At 42.2% G+C, this 20783-nt stretch overlaps 1 protein-coding gene across 1 annotated transcript; it reads right to left on the bottom strand.

Moving 5' to 3' along the window:
* Positions 1–716: 716 nt before the first annotated feature.
* Positions 717–12136, bottom strand: PPP1R15B (protein phosphatase 1 regulatory subunit 15B). The gene is made up of 2 exons (XM_030561520.1): positions 9948–12136; positions 717–3984 (listed from the first exon to the last, which is right to left on the bottom strand). The coding sequence occupies exons 1-2, from the start codon at positions 11511–11513 to the stop codon at positions 3772–3774; spliced, it is 1779 nt and encodes a 592-aa protein (XP_030417380.1). The 5' UTR covers positions 11514–12136; the 3' UTR covers positions 717–3771.
* Between the last annotated feature and the right edge of the window lie 8647 nt (positions 12137–20783).

Below are 20783 nucleotides of genomic sequence, written 5' to 3' on the forward strand. Positions count from 1 at the left end.
AGGGGGGAGAGCAAGTTTTTTGTTTTTTTTTGGACAATCCCAAAATACTTTAATCTCTATATATTCACTCCACTATTAAAAACACAACAGCTGTTTAACAGCATAACACTACACATCTTGACGATGGAAGTATCTATACTGACTATAGCATACAAGTATACTACATCCAGTGTCGGCTACAAGGGGAATTTCAGCAGACAAAATGTATTATCCAAATGGAAATCTGATCAAGATTAAAGCCCTACTGTTCCAAAAAGGGACACAAGATCTTGACTGCATGTAGCCTGGACCCTAAACTTTATATTTTGCCCAAAAGATAGACATTTCAGCTACAGAGGATCCCTTACCACCACAGAGTTATTGAGTCAGAGTGAAGAGTGCCAACTTCTGAATCACCAATGCCATTTTCACATCACTTTGTTTTCCCTAAGATCTCTCCAACCTCTGATCAAGCCCACAGCAGCTTAGTTTAAGAAATAGCAGCATAAAACTGCTCACATATCAAATACAACAAGCTTGTTAAAAGAAAACAAAGCACTGTATTTCTTCTTTACAACAGCTGCAAATAAAAATTCTATACACATTCATAGTTTTTACTGGACCACAGCTACTGTCTGAAACAAGGGTACAAGTTGTATGTAGACATTTAGCAGAGTCTGGTTTGCAGTTTCACCCCACATACTTCATGTAATATCCTTCAAGGACAAAACTTGGCACTATCTTGCAAATATCTTTATTTCAATTTACAGATTAGTTCTGAATAATTTTATTATATACAGAAATATAATATAAAAATCCAACAAACTGGATACAATCAAATCAATTAAAATCTGTATAAAGCCAATTTAGAAGGTTGTCGGGCTTCTAACTTCACCTCTCTAAAATTATATAAAAATAAAATCTGATAATTACAGTTTTGATTTAAAGTTTAAAATTAACAGGTGTTCTTTTAAACACTTATACGTACAAAAAACAGCCTTCCATATCCTTCATTACCATTTTAAGATATGTTGTAGGGAAAGGAAAGTGAAAAGACGACTAAAATTGGTTTGTGTTTGTTTAGGGATTTTATATTGAATTTCTACAACTGAGAGTTTAGTGCCAGAATCCCCCTTTTTCCTTTTTGCACCTGATACTTTGAAGGGGACAGCAATTTAGTTCGAAGTGCTTACGTAGATATGTACCTCAATGAAAACTACGTTTATTGCTATGATGAAGATGTATGGAAAAGGATTGAGATGCTGTCAGGTTAAAAATTAAGCAGATTCCTTACATATTAAAAACTTAGAATTTTAGTTTAATTTTACTTAATTAGTGACAATGAAAACCCACTAGTCAGTTTCACTTTTTAGCTCCTTTCTAGTTCTTTCACCAAGTCAATATTTGTATTCCTATAATGCTTTCACATGATCTCACAACACTAATGAATTAAAACTGCACACAACCCTTGTGAGGTAAGGGAGCATTCTTAATTTTACCGAGAAATGAAAGCAAAAAGTGACTTGTCTGAAGCTAGAGGGAGACTGGCAGAGCTGGGAAAAGAACTGGATCTCATGTGCTTTAACCACAAGACCATCCTTCATCTCACTATCACATTGTTTGGCTTGCAAGCACTGAAGGGAAACTAGTGTTTTAAGAGTTGTTGCCCTTGGAATTTTTTGTTTAAATCATGAAAGCAGTTCTACCGGCTTTATGTTTTGTAAGTTTTTACATCACCCAATTCTGGGTTTAAATTTGACCTGAGATCATTTCTTGAATTGCTAGAAGCTGAAATGGCCAAAAAAGGGGAAGATTCAAAAGGATTTCACTGGGACACACTAATTTAAGACAATTTGCAGGAAAAGGCAATCCAATTCATGCTGGCTCAACAGGGATTAAAAAAACCCAAACCAAGGTTGGTGTATAGTTTTTGTATAGCCAATTTTCTGGCCATTCAAGTTTGTCAGACAAGCTCTGCAATAAAGCAGATCTTTAATTTTACATGAAGACAGTATATCTTACTGTCTTTTTGAGCAATATTCAACTTCAAATAAAGGAAGATTACTACTAGTTTAAAACAATAAATAGCTTCTAGTTGAAATAGTAAACTTAGAAGGCAACTAAAGAATGCATTTTTCTTCAACGAGAGACATCTTAACTGTCAGCTTCCATGTATATGGTGTTATACTATCAGTTAAGTGAAAGTGCTGAGGCAGGGTGGTATTAATACTGGTTTTCTGTAAAGAAAGTATGTACTTGGGTGTAGCTTTAGAGCTTGTTGAGTTGGTTCAAAAGGCCAAAAACCTGAAGTAGAATTCCACTTTTCATTGTCCTTTGCGGGTCAAATGCCATAAGCTGTTAAAGTGAAAACTAAAGAATAACCAGCAGTTGACTGCCCATGATACAGCCTAGGCTTAGACGGTCACCCTCAACATCAGTACATGTACTACATCTTGCATATACTGATCAGGGTAACAGCTTTCCAGAGTTCTGAAAGAACCTGGACCTACTGCACAACTAGCTTTGATAAGTAGCAGGCAAGAATTTTGTATTTAGAAAACACAAGAGTAGCAGCACTGGTAGTTTTTTCAGCTCTCCTGAAATCCAGCTTTAGATCAAAATATTTAAATAATCAAAGGTGTTATGTAACAAAGAAAAAACCTGATAAGCAAAACTGAAGTCTTGAGACGGAGACAGAAGACTGTTAACTAATACAATTAGCAGGCAAAATAACAAATTTGTTTCACAGAAGTTGGGAAAAAGAGACAACTGAACTGCTTCAACTACCTATTCAAACTTTAAATCAGAACTGCAATCATTGGGTTTTGAACCCTACAAATATTTCAGACTCTTTTTCCAAAAGTGCAAAATTCTAATTTAATTGCCACCCTTCTCCTACATATGGCAGATAGAGGCATACAGAGACACTGCAGAGAGGGAGGCAGGGTAGCCCCTCTGCGCCCCGAACTTCTCATGGATCAGGGGGATGGGGGTTGGTAGAACGGGCATCCTCAGACCTCCTTGCCTCTTTGGCAGTCCCCCTTCCATCCTCCCCGCCCCTGCCCATGGGTGGCCATGGCCCACCTCAAGCCGCACAAGTCTTTGAACCACCGCCTTCCATTGGCCGTGAAGCTCACAGAGAGCGCTAGGCACCTAGCTCCTGGGTGAGGGAATCTGTTCCAATCCCTCTGGGGTGCCCCCTCTGCTTCTAACCTACAAGGCAGGCAGGCAGTGACGGACGGCACATGGAGTGGTGCCTGGAACCTGCCTGCCAGCTCCGTGTGACCTCAGGTGACACACATCTGCATTGAGTTCTGTCCCCCTGGTCCAGGGTTGGTTGCCCAGCCCGGTCCTGTCTCTCCTCACGCACCCCGTTAATGATCCTTCATTAAGTTCACCTATGGAAACCTTGTTACGATTTTTACTTCCCCTAGATAAGTCAAGTTCAACCATCTTCTCGGCACTCCACCAGGGCCATGACTGATCCTGGCAGGGCCGATCCGAGGACCTCACTAAACTATCCAATTGGTAGTAGCGATGGATGGTGTGTACAAAAGGCATTTATGGGCTGGATTTTACCTAAACAGCTGAGATACAAACTGCTTTAAGAGTAATACACTTTTATCGCTCTTATTCTTCAAGTGACCAAGGTATTTTTTGTTTCCATATCAAATCTGGACATAATTAGGTCTATTTTATTGGTTGAACATTAAATTTGGAAGCAGTATTAAAGTTATGCTTAGCTCCCTGTTATAGAAACAGTAGGGTAACAGGGCTACCAAATTTAGGGGGCTAGAAAACATCAGGCATTTTATAGTATGTTTCCTGGAGTCTATTAAATATCCTCTGTCTATGCTCTATGGTTAAGCAGTATCCAATAGCATCTTCTGTTTCTTGAATTCGTTTCTGGAACCTGCATCCATCCCGTGCAAGTTCTTCCCAGGGTCCTTTCCGATCTTCTTCACTGCTTACATAATACTCAGTAACTTCTTCAAGGAATGTTACCTATAAAAGAGAAGATGTTTATTAAAGCAGGAGTGCTCTACCTTTTTCTGAGGCCCTCCCCGCAACATCCTATAAAAACTCCACAGCCCATGTGTGCCACAACTGTTTTTCTGCACATAAAAACCAGGACCAGCATTAGGGGGTAGCAAGCAGGGCAACTGCCCAGGACCTCATGCCACACGGGGCCCCGTGAAACTAAGTTGCTCAGGTTTGAGCTTCAGCTCCTTGCGGTGGGGCTTTGGCTTTCTACCCTTGGCCCCAGCAAGTCTAATTCTGGCCCTAATGGGCAGAGTCCTCTGAAACCTGCTAGTGGAACCCCAGGGGGCTCCAGACCCCTAGTTGACAACCACTGTATTAAAGCACTGGACAATCATTTACACAAAGTGATCTCATTCTTAATTAGTATTTGCAGCTACTGTTACCATATTTTGCCATGAGGACTCAAATTAAAAACTGTCCCAAAAAACCGAATGAAAACATAATTCAATGTTGACTGACTCGTGCAGTGTGGTCTTTGCACTAACATTTGACTGTGACAACACAAGGTTGTAACATGCCTGTTTTTAAATGGGTGTATTTTAGTTTATCTTTACAAAGGTAAAAACAGGAGAACTTAGTTCCTGAAGCTTACTTAAGTTGTGTACCGTTCTGAATAGACTATGGGTATTACAGGGTAAACAAGAAGTCCCACCATCAATATGAAGAATAGGATGTTGTACAGTTTTTAAATTTAAGGAAGTGGCACTCTTATAGTTACATGGCTAAGACAACACAGATCAGTTATTTAGGACTTACAGTGAATTCAGCAGGTGTATTTAAATACCACGTACAGAGTTTTGAAATTACAGTAATGGTATTTTCAAATGTCACAACCCTAAGCTTCATGATGCAGCAAATAAGTGTATCTTTAAAGCTATGATCAAACATTTGGCAGGCATGCTACTAAAACAGAGGCAGTATCTTCTTCCATAATGGTTATACAACAATATTTTCACTGTATTTAAAATTCAAACAAAATATTTGGAATCACAATATTAGCTCATCACCCAGCCTAATGCTATTTTAAAGATTTAATTTATTATCCTTCTGATGTTAGTTAATAAGCTAAAGTGAATGCCATACAGTATCTAATTATGTACTTCTTAGTTTTGCTACCTTCAGTGTTTCAGATGCAATTAAAAACTGAAGCCCTGACTACTTGTCATTACAGATCCCATAGCAATGTTCAGAACAAGTGTATTAATTCCAGTTTCTTGGAAACACTCCACTTTGGACAATTAGCCCTGGTCTACGCTACAAACTTATGTCAGTATAACTACATCACTCAGGTGTTGCAAAATCCATATCCAAATGAAACAGTTACACCGACCTAACTCCAGATGTAGACAATGCTACATCAATGGAAGGGCTTCTCCCATGGACATAGTTACCACCTCTCAGGCAGGTGCAGTACCTATGCCAAGTGGAGAAGCTCTAGGCGCTGCAGCTGTGTCACTGCAGCACTGTATATTCAGCAAAACATTCTCACTGAGAAGCTGTTCTTTGCATCTCTCTCCTCCTCTTTCGTCCCCTCAAAATGTTTGACTGAAAAAGCTACTATGGAAACCTTCAGACGGAAAAGAGCTTCCTATAACTTAACAAAAAGGCACAAACTTTGGTGCCAACATCTAGACAAAGGCATTTCCAGTACAAATGGATTCTGCATTCAAATAAAACCACAAGAGTGGGGTATGAGAGTCTATTAGAATTTCCTTAACATTTTAAAGGAGACGTTTAACTTAAGCTGTATAAACTTGCTTAACATTTTTTTTAAAAGCTAACCACTCACCCAAGAACCACTTCATTTGCAATCTCAGAATCATCCAGTCTTTTGCCAATTGCAGGTTTAAGTAATGTAAATGCAGAAATTGCCTAGAATAATTATTGCACCTCTTAAAATTACACACTTTATACCAGGAACAGCCATCAGTGCCAGCCACCAGCATAGCTACACTAGGGAGTTATCCCAATTCAAACAGGCAAAGAGACTATATGCGCTAGCGTAGCCTATCCCCCTGCTTGAAACAGGAATACAGCACACTGGTGCAGGCTGCAGCTTAGCCTTACACTAGGCATTACTCTGGTGGTACCAAAAGTTAAAATCCCCAGTGTGCACAAGGCCTTAGTTTTACACTTCCTCAAGCCTACTCTACCCAGAATTTCCAGGAGGTTTCAGTTACTGCTGCCACACTCACCCCACACCTGTGTGCACTTTGAGCACTGGCAGAGAGTAAGATAAAGCTTCTATGTAGTGACCTACTGGGCTATTTATCAAAGGGATCATACAATGACTGATCCAGAAGTGTCATCAGTCTTAAAACTAGTCCAGAAACTCAGTTTTAGCTTTAATTCCCCATTGGAAGTCAAGTCCTTAGTTAATTCAACATAGTGTGTTAACAACAGATACCTTGTGTTTTCCTGTTGAATTATTCAAGGTGATTTGCACAACAGTGTTGACTAAGAAACCCTCTGTCACTTTTAAGCAATCTTTGGGTAACAGATCAGCCACATCTAATTAAATCTCTGCTTTCAAATAAACTGGATAGTTACATCAGCCTGTACCTTTGTGGCCTACTAATTTCATCCCCTTTACATCAGTCTACCGCACCCCCTTGGGTACAATTACCAACTTTTGTAATATCAAACTAGATATTGCATACAGATCATTGTTCATTCACTGTGTTACTAGGATGGATTACACAAAGGGTTTGAAAATTGTTTGAAAATTACCGTATCTAAATTACCACTGCAAACAAGTGAAATAGGTAAGGTGTTCCTAAAAATGCAAATTTCAAGCACTCCAATAAAGTGTTTTTAAAAGCCTTCATCTGACATGCAGCAAGATCTTGAAGATAAAAGAATAAGTATATGAACCTCTATATAAGTGCACCAAGTGGCTCTTTAGAATGCCTACACAAAGCCATTAAATAAAGTATAATCCAAGAACAGAAGTAAACATCTACTTGGAGTTAGTTTGCACATAATTACACTGACATCAAACTACAAGTTGCTACTATATGAAAATATTCCAGCTGCAATTTCCACTAGCCACTTTGTGTGTGTGTATGTGCTATGTAGTATACATGCATACTTTTTAAAACTAAACCCTTCAGGTGAGGGATTCTGATCTTTGTCTAACACATTGTCCATTACAGAGTGTTATGTATACTTTCAACATTACATGAAGTGCATTTCGCACCAAATGGTTGCTTCTAAAACAAGTCACTTTCTAGAAACTTTTTCAGTCTCATGTCTTCACTGTTTCCACAAAACAGAATTAAAAGCTATTCAGTGTTAAATTTGCATTTTAAGTTTTTAATGTTAATTTGTTGCTGCAACTCAGCTAATTTTTTATAAACGTAGTTATACTTAATTTGAAGAGTTTCAAATGATGAAGTGAGACTTTATAGTGAAATACTAAAAGAGCTGGACTACTGACATACACACATGTATCCCAAGTGATTGTAGGGAAGTCCACCCACACAGCAATTCACCAGTGCCTGCCCCAGGTCAGCTGACTCAGGCTCATGCTCGGGGACTGTCAAATTGCTATGTAAGTGTTCAGGCTCAGACAAGAGTCAGAGCTTTGGGACCTGAGATGACCCTGCCAAGCCAGAGTCAGCCACAGCCCTGCCTTGGGTCTTTTGTTTGAGTGTTGACATACCATTGGGGCTCTTTCAAACTCACCTCTGAGCTATGGCTCAGAAAATGTGAAAGCTGATCTAGATGGCTCTACTCTTCTAAAGGAATAGGACTCAATCTCATCAGACAGCACAGTTAGGTGCTATAGAGTCATTGAGTCTTCATTTCATCTTCAAAAGTATGCTAGAATGGAACATAGGTCAAGCTACTTTCGGTTAAATAGATGAAATGCTAAATTCTCATAATCATGGTAAAGGCTAAGATATATACATATAGTTTTAGGCTCAAACAGCCATAGTTTATGTAGTCCATCCCAGTAGCAGGAAGGGGTGGGGTCAACAGCATCCAAAGAAAACTATCAACCTTAAGCTCCCATCTCCCAGCAAGTCTGCTGCTGCAAAAATTCTGCTATTGTCAGGGGAAAGAAACCCAGGAATAGAAATATAATTTCAAAAATAAAGATTTTAAAGTAGAGATGTTAAAAACAAACTAAAATAAATCAGTCAAGCAGTAGCACTTGATGCTAGGTGAGTCAGGAAGTGCAAAATGCCACTTCCTGACCTAGCAGAAGTTAAAAGCACAACCATCATAAGATGGCAAGGGAGAGAAGATCTGAGATGTAATTCTTGCTAGCCAAACCCTCAGGGAGGTGCTCAAAAAGGGAAATGCTCTCCTTTCTCCTATAAGGAAAAGCTGGCAAACTACTTCAAATCACAGTGTTATCAGATCATGTCTGCAAGAAAGGGTACTTGGAATGGCAGGTGAAAGACTGGGAAACTGGCTATTCATGAAGCTGCAGGGCACAAGCCTTGAATATCAGACTATCCCCAAGCCAGGCTATTTTGATAAACTGTTACAGTATCATGGAACTCCATCTTACAAACCCTTACATGGGGTTTGCAAAATTTGACACTGTCTTACAATATGCTTGTAAAGGGACTCAATTTACAGTAGCCTAAAAGTAATAGTTAACTTTTTAGACAGCTATTTAAGCTAAATCCTAGTACACAAGATCAATGTCAATCCAGCAAGCCAACTCCTCAGAGACTTGGTAACAAAACCTGTGAACCAATCAATACACAGATCTCCATACTTGTCTATTTGTATTTAGAACTATAGTGTTAAAATATTTTAACTAATTCCTTGGATTACTATAGAGAATACTTCAATCTGACTAATAAGTGTTTAAACTCAACAGAAGTGTTATTATGCATTTTTTAAAAACTCAGACTGTTTTCAAAGTTTCTATAAGAACCAAGTTCTTGACTTCTGTTACCAAGTGTTAAGATACTATAGTATTAAAGAGTTTCCTCCCACTGCACTAGAAGTACCATTAAGACGATCATGTGCTATTACACAAACTAGTTTAATAAAATTACTTGGCTACAATCTGAAGAGATCATTTCTGGGTAATTTATAAAATGGAAATATGGGCCTGACACAAATACAAACATTTGTGTCACATTAATTTTTTTGTTAAGGAAAGATTAAAAGAAAACAAGGAAGTTTTACTAAATCCTTAATGCTTCCAGATGCTGTCAGACCAAAAACAGTAGACAGTGTCAGCACCCAGAAAGTGCAAGGAAACCCTGCTTTAAAATGAAAGTGAAATTCCAGAACTCAGAGGATTAAGGAAACAAAAGTTTGTTAACTAACATCATAACACATCACTGTTTGCCATTTTATCAAAAACTTGATGTACACTCAAATATTAATTGAACAATTAGCTTCTAAAGCTTGTTGCAGGAGTGACCATCTCTTGCTATGGGTAAAAGTCCTGCCATCACTGACTTCCAGAATACCTCATGTTTTCACTTGTTGTTCTAAGCAATGGACCCCTGATCCTGAGTTAAGTGCCTAGACACTAAAGCAGAACCTAAGTTACGATCATCAACTGACTGCTCAACCACACATCTCATTTGGAACCAGAAGTACACAATCAGGCAGCAGCAGAGACCAAAAAAGCATATACAGTACAATACTGTGTTAAACAGATGATAGTAACAAAATAAAGGGAAAGTTTAAAAAGATTTAACAAGGTAAGGAAACTCTGTGCTTGTTTCATTTAAATTAAGATGTTTAAAAGCAGCATTTTTCTTCTGCATAGTAAAGTTTCAAAGCTGTATTAAGTCAATGCTGAGTTGTAAACTTTTAAAAGAATAACATTTTGTTCATAGGTATGAACATTTCAGCGTTATGAATAACGTCCACTCCAGAGGTGTTCATAACTCTAAGGTTCAACTGTACCACAATACCAGTACATAAACTAACATGAAATATACCTTTTTTCTCTTGGTATTTGTATGTTTCTCTCCAAAAAGAATGCCATGCTGCACAATATCTGTGACCCCACAGTTATGGTTCTCCAGCAGCTGCACCTGACAGGTGAATAAGAGATTGCACTGAGAGCTGACCAGACACAGCCCTGATGCTCCTTCTAAGTCCTGCTTCCCTTTCTTTTTTGCAGTTTGAAAAGGTGCCTTGAAATTGAAAGGGTTATAGGGATCATCTGAGTTACAGAATGAGTTCCAAAGTTCCAAATTATCTTCCTCATCTGCACTACTACACTCCCATTCATCATCCTCTTCAGAACTGAGGGCAGGAGAGCCAGGAGGGCTTTCAGCCCATGAAGAATCCTCCTCTACATATGACTCACCAGACAAATCCTTCTCTGAATCATTGACAGCAGTTCGAATGGCAGCTGTAAAGTTCTGAGGGTTATAAGGATCCAAACTGCAGAAAGAGTTCCAGAGGTGCTGGCTCTCACTATCCTGGCTAGTAGAGTCTGAATTTGAGAGGGACCCCTCGCTATCAAACCCATCATCATCATCATCCCCATCCCAGTCTTCCTCACCCTCTGAACTTTCCTCTCCACTGGAACTGCCCCTGATAATGTAGTCTATCAGTTTGTTAGCGCAAGCAGGCCTGGATGACACTGGCAGGTCTTGCTCTATATCAGAATCCTCATCTTCATCCTCTTCCGAGAGGGTCTCTTCCTCAGCTGCCTCCTTCTCAGGACACCATACTTTCTGTTCTAGGGGGCTTTCTCCAGCTTGCCCCACTATGCTGTGCTCAGACAGTTCCTCGGGGCACCTCAGCTCCCAGGCATCACACTTCTGCTTTAGATCCTCTTGGTTGTTACCCCTGTGCTGCTGTTCCTCCTCCAGGCTGTGGTAGCCGTGGTCCGGTTCAGGCACGGGCAAGCAATTAGTCGCCAGCTGTTGCTGCTGGAGGAACTCCAGGCGCTTGGTGCGCAGGTGCTGGATTTCCGGGAGCCCCTCCCGGGATGGAGGTCCCCGCCAGCCGTCCGCGGGGAGCTCGGCGCTCAAGGGCTGGGGCAGATGGCTCTTGTCGGTCCAGCAGGCTTGGCCGTAGCCCGACCCCGGACTGCCGCCGGGGCCCAGCACGTAGGAGACCAGGTCCACTTGCCGGACACTGAGCGGGGCCAGGCCGCTCCGCAAGATCTCAGCTCCCCACAGCGGCTGGGCAGGCGCCAGACTACTCTTCTGGCGCATCTCCGGGGCGTTGTCCGGCCAGCGCAGCTCCCCGGCGGCCTCGGAGAGCAGCAGCAGAGGCGCGGCCTGCGATCCCCCCGCCGGAGGCTCCCCCGCCGCGGGGCACAGGGCGCTGCTCAGCCCCTGCCCGGGCAGCAGCCGGTGGAGGAGACCGGGCAGTGGGGAAAGCAGCTGCGAGACGAGCCGTAGCCAGGAGAAGGGGGTGCTAAGCTGGGGCTGGGCTGCCACGGCAGGAGCCGGGGGACAGGGGCCGAGCTTCAACCAGGGGAGTCCTAACCAGGAGCTGGCCTGGCCGAGCCCGGGGCTCGCCTGCTCCCGCTTCCTCGGCTCCATAGCGGGGCTCCTCAGCGCTCCCTGCGGCCCGGCCGCTTCTCCGGCACCGGAATCCAGCTGCTGCCTGCAGAAGCTCGGGATCTTCTAGCGGCGTCGCGGTCTCCTCTCGGGCAGGGCTCCATAGTGCGGCGGGCCAGCAGTCCCCTCAGGCCAGCGACGGCACCATGGAGCCCGGCCCGGCCGGCTGCCCGGCCTGAAACAGCGAGAACAAAATGGCGTCGGAGCCGCGAGAGCAACGGTTAAACCGCCCACCCGGCGCGAGACCCACACTAGCCTCCGAGGCGCGCGCCCGCGGCCAACTCCCATTGACCCGACAGGGCTCGGGGAGCAGTGGGCGGGGCCGTTCCGCAACATCCTGGCAACTGCGTCACCGCCCCCAGCCTATGATTGGTTCCTTGCTGGACTACCAACCCCGGCCCACCCAAGCTGCTGCCTGTTCGAGATACCGCCCGCACCGTACCGGAGAATTGCATCAGCCACGGAGGAGAAAGTGGGGAGAGCGCATGCGCTGCACAGCCATCGCCCATCACGCACAAGGCCTTGCGGAGCCTATTGAACGGCAGCGCCCCCTCTGGACATCTGCGGGAACTGCACCTCTATTGCTGTCCTGCCTCCAGCGCCTCCTGACTGCGTCCTTGACTCCCACCCACCCCCGACTCCAGCTCCCCCTGGTTCCCCGGGGGCTGCTCTGCAAACTGCCCCCTACTCTGTGCCTCCCCCTGGTTCCACAGCGCCCCCTTGCCTTGTGGGCAGCAGGGATGACAAGGCACTGCTGTGCTGCTGAGCACTCCTGCTCCCCACCCAGCTTTGCTTCTTATAGGCAGGGCCCTGTCCCTCTGGGCTGGGGTTCCCTGTGCTCCTGGAAACCTCTCTCAAAAAGCAGGGTCTAGCACTCAACATCCCATCCCCAGCTGCAGGCTCCGGGGGGGGTAGAGGGGGTTCCTTCCCTGCCGTCAGGCTCCCTAACTCCAGGCTGGCAGCTACCCCATTGGCTTACGCTTGTAGGGGCTTCTCCACCAGAGACCATGGATTTAGTACTTCATGAAGAGCCATCCATTTCTCCAGTCCTTTTTGCTACCATCTTGCTAGATGTCTGGTAAAGCCCCAGCTGCAATAGGGATCAGCTAGTATGTACAGCAGCTCTGCCTTAGAAGAGGATATGGGCACAGCATTGGCAATGGAGCAAAGCACTGATGGTAGGAGTGGGTGGGTGATACCTTTCCTACATCTTGTTGCACCATCTTTGCTTTCATAGAGAGGCAGCCACACGGTCTTGAAAACACTGTCCTAGAGGCTGCACTGCAGAACAGACTGGTAAACAAAATCTGGAGGAAAAGAAGCAGCCCTGCTCCACTGTCTGATTGCAATGGAGCCAAAACTACATTGTGTCCTGCAATACATTCTGCACTCTCACCTTAGAGATTCCAAATGATGAGATGTTCATCTTCTTTCTTGGGGAGTTTGTTCCTTAGCCAATGAGGCCATTATTCCTAAAACCCAGCTTAAATTTTCCTGTTAATTTTAATCCCCCTTCTAATTATACCCCTTGTACTTAGTATCTTAGTGTTTGCAGCTCCTCTTAGACTTACGAAAACCTCCCGCCTGAACCCATGTTCTGCAGTTTGGCCAGGCTGTATTAATTTAGTCCTTTTAATCTTTTATCTGAAGTCTATTGACTCCTTTATTTTTAGACTTGGCTAAGTGGCAAAGAGCAGTTATGAAACGAAATAGAAAGTGTGTGTGTGGGGGGAAAGCCTGTGGTGGGTCGTTATCAGCTGGCATAGGGTGAAGCTGCTCTGCAAACAGTAATAAGAGGCTGGTAACCACATTATCAAAGGGCACATTCACCAAGGTCACGGGGATTAGGGTGAGCAAGTTGCCAAAGGTCCAACCCACTCACTCACCCTTTTAGGACATAGCTGGTTAAAGATAAAAGTGAAGAAATCTGGGAAAGGAGTTGATAACTTCAATGCAGCTTATTTCATTGGCTGTTTAATCTATCCTAGGTATACTAAGACTGGGATAGGGCATCTTATGCAAACCAGAAAATATTGAATACAAGGATAAACTGTTCAGTGAAGCACTAGGAGACTTTGGTTCCAAGAGGTTGCAGATGTAAAAGGGCAAATTTTTAATAGAAAGAAAGGCAGTGACATTGGGACGTCTGTGAGCTCGAGGAAGCAATGGGAAGCATGGAACTGATAGGGTGCATGGAGATCTTTACCACATGAGAAGATATACAGCAGAAACTGCAAGTGGTAATCAGAGACTTAAGGATGAATGTAGACTAATAAGTAATAATAAGTAATAATAATGTCCTGTGCTTATCTAGGATTTTTCAACAGTAGATCTCAAAGTGTTTTACAAAGGACAGCAATATTATTATTCTCATTTTACAGATGGAGAAACTGAAGCATGGAGCAGTTAAGTGATTTGCCTGAGGACGCTCAGTGGGCTAGCTGTCCCTAGTCTGAAGCCCACTGATTAGAACAGGGGACCAGATATTAGGATCACTGAGTTCTATTCACGACTACTAGTTGTTCTTGCACCATCCGTTGAGGTCCACAGTATAGTCAGTCATTGACTGCGTGTGTGTTCTCTCTCCATGCTTTGGCCAGTTAGCCCATACAGCAGGCTATGATCCAACTGCCCAAAAGACCGCAGACTCTGTTTTTGTAGTGAAGGTACTTGGCTAGATTCATTGGCCATGAAGTATGGTCCTAGCTCCCCAGATCAGTGTCTACAGTTACACTGGGACATGTATGCCTGTGAGAATGGATGTGGCTCAGTGAATGAGGAGACTTTCCATTCCCCCTGGCCAGGGGCGGCTCTAGGTATTTTGCCGCCCCAAGCACGGCAGGCAGCCTGCCCTCAGCGGCTTGCCTGTGGGAAGTCCCTGGTCCCGTGGATTCGGCGGCGTGCCTGTGGGAGGTCCGCTGAAGCCACGGGACCAGCGGACCCTCCACAGGCATGCTGCCGAAGGCAACTTGCCTGCCGCCCTCGCGGTGACCGGCAGAGCGCCTCCCGTGGCTTGCTGCCCCAGACACGCACCTGGAGCCGCCCCTGCCCCTGGCAGGACAAAGACACAGAGCCTGTGATCCCTCTTTTATACACTGATAAAAACTAGTTACGTATTGCCCCTCTGACATGGTTAGTTACCACCCTTTACCTTGTACATGCAGGTTCAGTGAAAACATCTCTATCCATAATCCTGACCTTGTCTTTAAGAGGGGTCAGTGTTTCCTTGTATAATCTTTGGAGCGTGCGTTTACACTATAACTGTGTATTGGGGTGTTCTGGCACCAATTGTTTTTAGTCCCTTATGATGGGCCTGGGAATGTTAGGCCCGGGACTATGATTGAGGAATGTAGTTTTATGACTGAGCCTTGGGGGCACTCCCAATTAATTAAAATATATGGATAAAGTATTTATATTTGTAGTATATATAGGTATATATGCATAGTCTGTATGTGTATATATGGGACCACCTCATATTAGGGTGACCAGATGTCCTGATTTTATAGGGACAGTCCTGATTTTTGGGTCTTTTTCGTATATAGGCTCCTATTACCTACCACCCCCGTCCCGATTTTTCACATTTGCTGTCTGGTCACCCTACCTCATATTCAAGCATAACAATCCTTTTCCAATCTGGACTTGTTGTCTGGCCTTTTTACTTTGCTATGTAGCAACACGCTCCTATTAGGGTAATTGCAGTTACCACCTGTATCATTATTAGTAGGCTGAGTATTTTGAAATATTGGGATAGCCATTATTACAGTGCTATGAATATGAGAAGTAAAACCAAAATTTTGAATAGTAACATTACAAATGAGGCCTTTATATATAAATTTATTGTAATTAGTTATTATACAGTACTGTCCATCCATGTTACAAGTTACCCTTACTGCTGGTTGTCACCCTCTGGTAAGCTTTGCTGCGCAAAAAACAGGAACGGCTAGTTTCTCTGTTCCATTGGTTGCATTGCTCTGTGACACACCAGGAGTTGACATCGATGCAGTTTTTTCTTATAGATGCTGCCTTCCAGCTAATCTACTGAATGGGTAGTAGCCAATTTATCAAATATTGCTGTGTCAGGCGTTAGTATTAGTACCCAGACAATGAATAAGATTATTTTGAATAATGTGCTTCAGTTAGGATGCAGTGTCACTAACCCCCCCCCCATTTGTGACTAGTATGAACAGGGGATTTGTTTACACAATTTGTAGTTACTATAAAACTTAATTACTTTTCCAATTTGTTTTTTCCCTACCTTGTTGTTTGCTGCCATTAGTTTGTTAATTTTTACCTGTGTGTTGGTGGAACAGTTTAGCAATGTTATGCACACTGTGAATGGTATACAGCAAGAATACAGTAATACTGCAATAATAGTTGCTTTTACACAGTAGCCAAATTCATCCATATTTCAGTGCTAAAGATTTAAAGTCCCTGGCACATAAATCCACTTTGCTTAATATGCAGTTTAAATGACAGATGTGGTCCAGCTAGCTGATTGCCTACTTAATTGTCCATATGTGGTAGACTGAGGTGTACTTGACCAGTCTGTTATTTATAAAGCACTTCATTTTTCTTTTCTTGATGCTTGGGGTTTTCTTCCCTGTGTTCTGATATCTTCTGGGGTCTTTAGGGTGTGATATCTTCTGGTGGTTTTGGCCTGTGGAATGCAACCTTAAACAACTTAAATTAGTTAACATCATAAAGTTTTGCTTGTTTGTTTACATTTCTCTTGTTTTCAGTAACCCAAATTTAATACACAAATTAACTTTATTTACAATGTAATAGGGACCAAGTGTTTTATAACACAAGCTATACTTTTGCAATTGTTGTATAGATGTTTATTTTCACTTGAGGTGCATTAGGTTTAACTGCTGAAATAGATGCTCACAATCTTCTAGGAGAAGCTGCATTGCTTTCCCCTGCTGAGCACTCTGTTTTAGCAAAAGAGTTAGTAACAGAATTTTTACCCAAGCTTTTTATAGTTAATTTGCTTGTGCTACCATTTCCACTTCTGCTAACTGTTTAGAAGCACAAACTTTAATAAACACTACTTTCCTTTAACATAACATAAAAAAGAATAAAAATTAAACCAAAATGAATTTTAAATACAAATCTATGCAAATACCTGCAGGCTATTAAACTTTCATGACACTTGTGTTTGGGAGACAAAGGTGGAAACCTGTTGAAATTGTTTGGTTAGCTTTAGGCATAAACTGTTATTTTTAAATCAACATTTTTATAACTATATTTAAAAGTGCAAACAAGAAACCCAAACAAGAAATTGACATTTTGTTAATATTACCTTGACCTTAATGTGGAGGTTTCCCCTTGCATTTTTTCTTTAAATTAAAAAACAAAACAAAACAGAACAAAACGTTGGGATTCGTAAAAGAGATTTGTGGATGCAATTGCATTATTTATTAAGGCAGAAATTTATGTCCATATATTTATAATGGAGACCTTTTTGAACTTTGCAAAAAATAATAATTCGTGTTAATAATATTATGTTTATATCCCAACCATAATATTAAAATAGTGTCGCACTACTTCTATTTAAAAAATGCATAACATTGACTTTTGTTGCAATAAAATAAAAACAAACAAAAAAAGTAGTTATGTGACACACACAACGTACATCACAGGACAACGTACATGACATAAAGGACAAACTTACAATTAAACAAATGGCACCAGAATTCTATTTATAACTACACAAGATAAGGCATTAAGACTTCAGTTATTAATGCAATGTATTTTAAAAAACAGACAAGTAAACAGAAGGGTTAAATATTTAAATAAGCAAGTTATTACACTTTTATTTAATCTTTTAATTAAAATTGATAATTCATATTGTTATTTCCCCCCTTTGTTGTATTAATTTAGTAACGTCAAGCATTTTCCATTACTTTTCATTACTTTATTTAAAAACTCTGCTATATGGAAATAAGGAGAGCCCATGTTTCAAATATTAAACAGTGGTTAGGATTAGATGCAGAGTCTGCATTTCTGTTGCTAGGCAACCATATATTTAAGAAAGTTAGGAGTATTTCCAGCTATTGCATTCCTGAAGGGTAAAAATAGTTAATTTACTTGATTTATTTAAAGTTTTGACCTTGTTTTCTCTTTGCTTGTTTGCTGTTTTTGTTTGGTTTTCAGTTGCTTTATCTTTTTGGAGGTTCTGTAGAAACTATAACTTTTAAAACAAAGAGGGAGAGCAGAAATGAGGAGAGGCAGGGGAAAAGTAGCCTAGGAAGGAGGGATACCTGAGCCAAGAGCAGTGGTTCTCAAACTTTTGTACTGGTGACCCCTTTCACATAGCAAGCCTCTGAGTGTGACTGTTGATAAATTTAAAACACTTTTTAATATATTTAACACCATTATAAATGCTGGAGGCAAAGTGAGGTTTGGAGTGGAGGTTGATAGCTCACGACCCCCCATATAATAATCTTGTGACCTCCTGAGGGGTCCCAACCCCCAGTTTGAGAACCCCTGGCTAAGAGAGATTAATTCTATCAAGTTACCTTAACATACAGGCAGCAGCAGCAGCGAGTTTAGCAAGCTGAGAAAGGATATAAAGAAAAACTTAGCCAGTATGTACTAATATTTGAGAAATAAGGTTATATTATTCGCTTTGAGCAAAGACTAGGGCTCTATGGGTTAAAGCAGTTGGCAACTCACACCCCTTGTTTTTATCCGGGCTCTAAGAGAAGCGTAGGGGTCATTACTTTTGTAAAACCGGAATTTGTTCCCCAAGTATCTGTTGCTTTTGTCTGCATGCCAGGTGGGTTGCAGGAGCACCCTTGTATGTTGCAGTTAATTGTTTTTGGGCAACTCCGTGTGTTAACACATCAATTCTAGCTGTTAACCCACTCAATCTCCATTTTCACTTTGAAATTCTTTACTCACTCCCCTGAGATTAAATTGCAAGCAACTCCCATCTCCTAATGTGCTCTGTGAACTGTTCCATTTTTTCCTTCATCTGATTTACCACTTCAGTGAAAGTATTATTTGCTACTTCTCCCCCTAGTGCACTTACTTTTCCTGTTCTGACAGGCACCAGTCTAGGTCTCTCTTTCAGTTTTACCAGAACCTGGCTTGTATCGTATGGTAGTGGTCCCTGTTTCATTTTTTAATTTTTGCTAGGGCCACCTTTTTCCATTTCTGTCCCCATTCTTCAGGTACTATATAGGTACCTGAAGCCCGCTGTTGGCTACCAATATTTATAACAGGGGACGGCACTTCTCTTTTTTGCAGATTCTTTACAGCTGTTTCCAATGGTTTATGCTGTTTTCATGCTTGCAGTCCCTGGCCTGCTTGCTACCCTGCTAGGAGAACGGGAGCATTCCAGGGCTCTGTGGCTTCTCTTGCTTCTTTTAACTCTATCTTTGTTTCTGTTATTTGCCCTGCCACTCTTGTGGCATGTTGTCTTAACCATTTAACAGCCATGGCCATAGTTTGCAATATTCTACATTTCTTACACTTGTTTTTCAAGGCTACAGTCTCTGCCCTAGCCTTACAGATTCCATTCCATGTTTCTTCCCCACTAGCTTTTAAAAATTCACATGGACCTCCTTTGCTGGCAACCCAGCAGAGTGTCCATACCTTGAACTCTGTAAGGATTTGCAAGGAGGGATTAAGGGGCTCCCTAGCTCGTAGCTTTCTGCTAGGTTAAATCGCGATTCCTACAGAGGACACCTCACTAGATCAGCAGTCAAAGTCACCAGTGTAGTCAGTTGTTGCCTGTATGTGTTCTCCCTGCGTGCTTTACTGGCTCAGGCCAGATAGCTCGTACAGCAGGCTCCAATCAAACTCCCCAAGAGACCAGAGACTCGGTTTCTGTAGGGAAAGTACTTGGCCAGGTTTATTGGCTACAAAGCACAGTCCTTGCACCCCAGATCAGTGTCTACAGTTATACTAGGACATGTGTGCCCATGAAATGGATGCAGCTCAGTGAATGGCGGGACTTTCCATTCCCCACCTTGTTCGGACAAAGACAGACCCTGTGACCCCTCTTTTATACACTGTTCTGAACAAATTGGTTATTGCCCCTCGGATGTGATTAGTTACCACCCTTTATCTTGTACATGTAGGTTCAATCAAAACATCTATAGTCATCACCCTGTCATCCTGACCTTATCTTTAAGAGGGGTCAGCGTGTCCTTGTATCGTCTTTGGAGAGTGCGTTTACACATAACCCTATATTGGGGTGTTCTGGCGCTACCCTTCTGCAATGGGTTTATTTGCCTGCATTGTGTTTTTGCAACTCCAGCCCTATTCTTGCCAAGTTCACGTATCAGACAGCAAGCTTACAAAGCAGATGCCTGCTTGCAGCAGGGTCTGACCTGCTCACAGCTTGACTTTTGCTCACTTTGCTTTATATCAGCACGACCTGACTTTACTTCAGGCCTTACATCAGGCCCCTTATACCAGGCGTCATGTCTTAGGCTCCTTCTTTCTACACACAGTATCAATAGAGTCCACTAATTTAGGGCACCCAAATTCTTTTCGGAGGTGCCAACCATGGTGACTTTAGCTGGACTAGCGGGTGCTCACTCAGCATCTCTGAAAATCAAGCTGAAGCTGTCTGACATTGAGCACCTAGAAATTAAGGTACCCAGCTGAGTGACTACTTTTGAAAGTTTAGGCCTGAAGCACTCTCTGCTTCAGTTTCCCTGTTTATGAAACAAAGGATGATACTTATTTATAGCTCAGGTGTGTTATAACTATCAGCTGTAGTTCCACAGGTGAAAGGTGCTGAGAGTTGGTTCTTGTTAGTTCTTCCTCTTAAGTTTCTGCTGTATTTTCAAGGACAAAGCTGTCACTGCTGAAACTGAACATTACGTACCTGCACTAGTGGAGAGACTGCCCGGCTACTCCTATGGAAAGAATAGTCTCTTTGTTTATCCTCACACAGACAGTAAAATATATATTACTATAATTTCTCCAATAAAACTCATACTGACTGGGATGACGTTTAATTTTTGTTAGTGAGCAAACTGAAAGACAGGCCGTTATACCGAAAATTCCAATACTGACACAAGTACAGGTGGACAGGAAATAGCCAGTTAGTTTTCTTATTATCAGATACTACAGTGACCATCCAGAGCATTACTAATCCTTGGGTCAGCTGTAGTGTAGGGAGCTGCTGATGGTGAGCAGTGTGTTCATTAAAAATGTAACTGGTAATTAAGAAATTCTACCCTTCAAAATATTCATTTACTAAGGGTGAGGCATTCAGGTCACTCCAAAGCC

The sequence above is a fragment of the Gopherus evgoodei genome, chromosome 4 (genome assembly GCF_007399415.2).
Source record: "Gopherus evgoodei ecotype Sinaloan lineage chromosome 4, rGopEvg1_v1.p, whole genome shotgun sequence".
In the NCBI taxonomy this organism is placed as follows: Eukaryota; Metazoa; Chordata; order Testudines; family Testudinidae; genus Gopherus; species Gopherus evgoodei.

What these genes read in the sequence shown, in the direction of transcription:
- PPP1R15B (XM_030561520.1), bottom strand. Translation starts at nt 11,513, where the DNA reads ATGGAGCCGAGGAAGCGGGAGCAGGCGAGCCCCGGGCTCGGCCAGGCC. An exon ending in CAAATACCAAGAGAAAAAAG is followed by an intron (nt 3,985 to 9,947) that starts GTATATTTCATG and finishes TCTCTTTTATAG; the next exon opens with GTAACATTCCTTGAAGAAGT.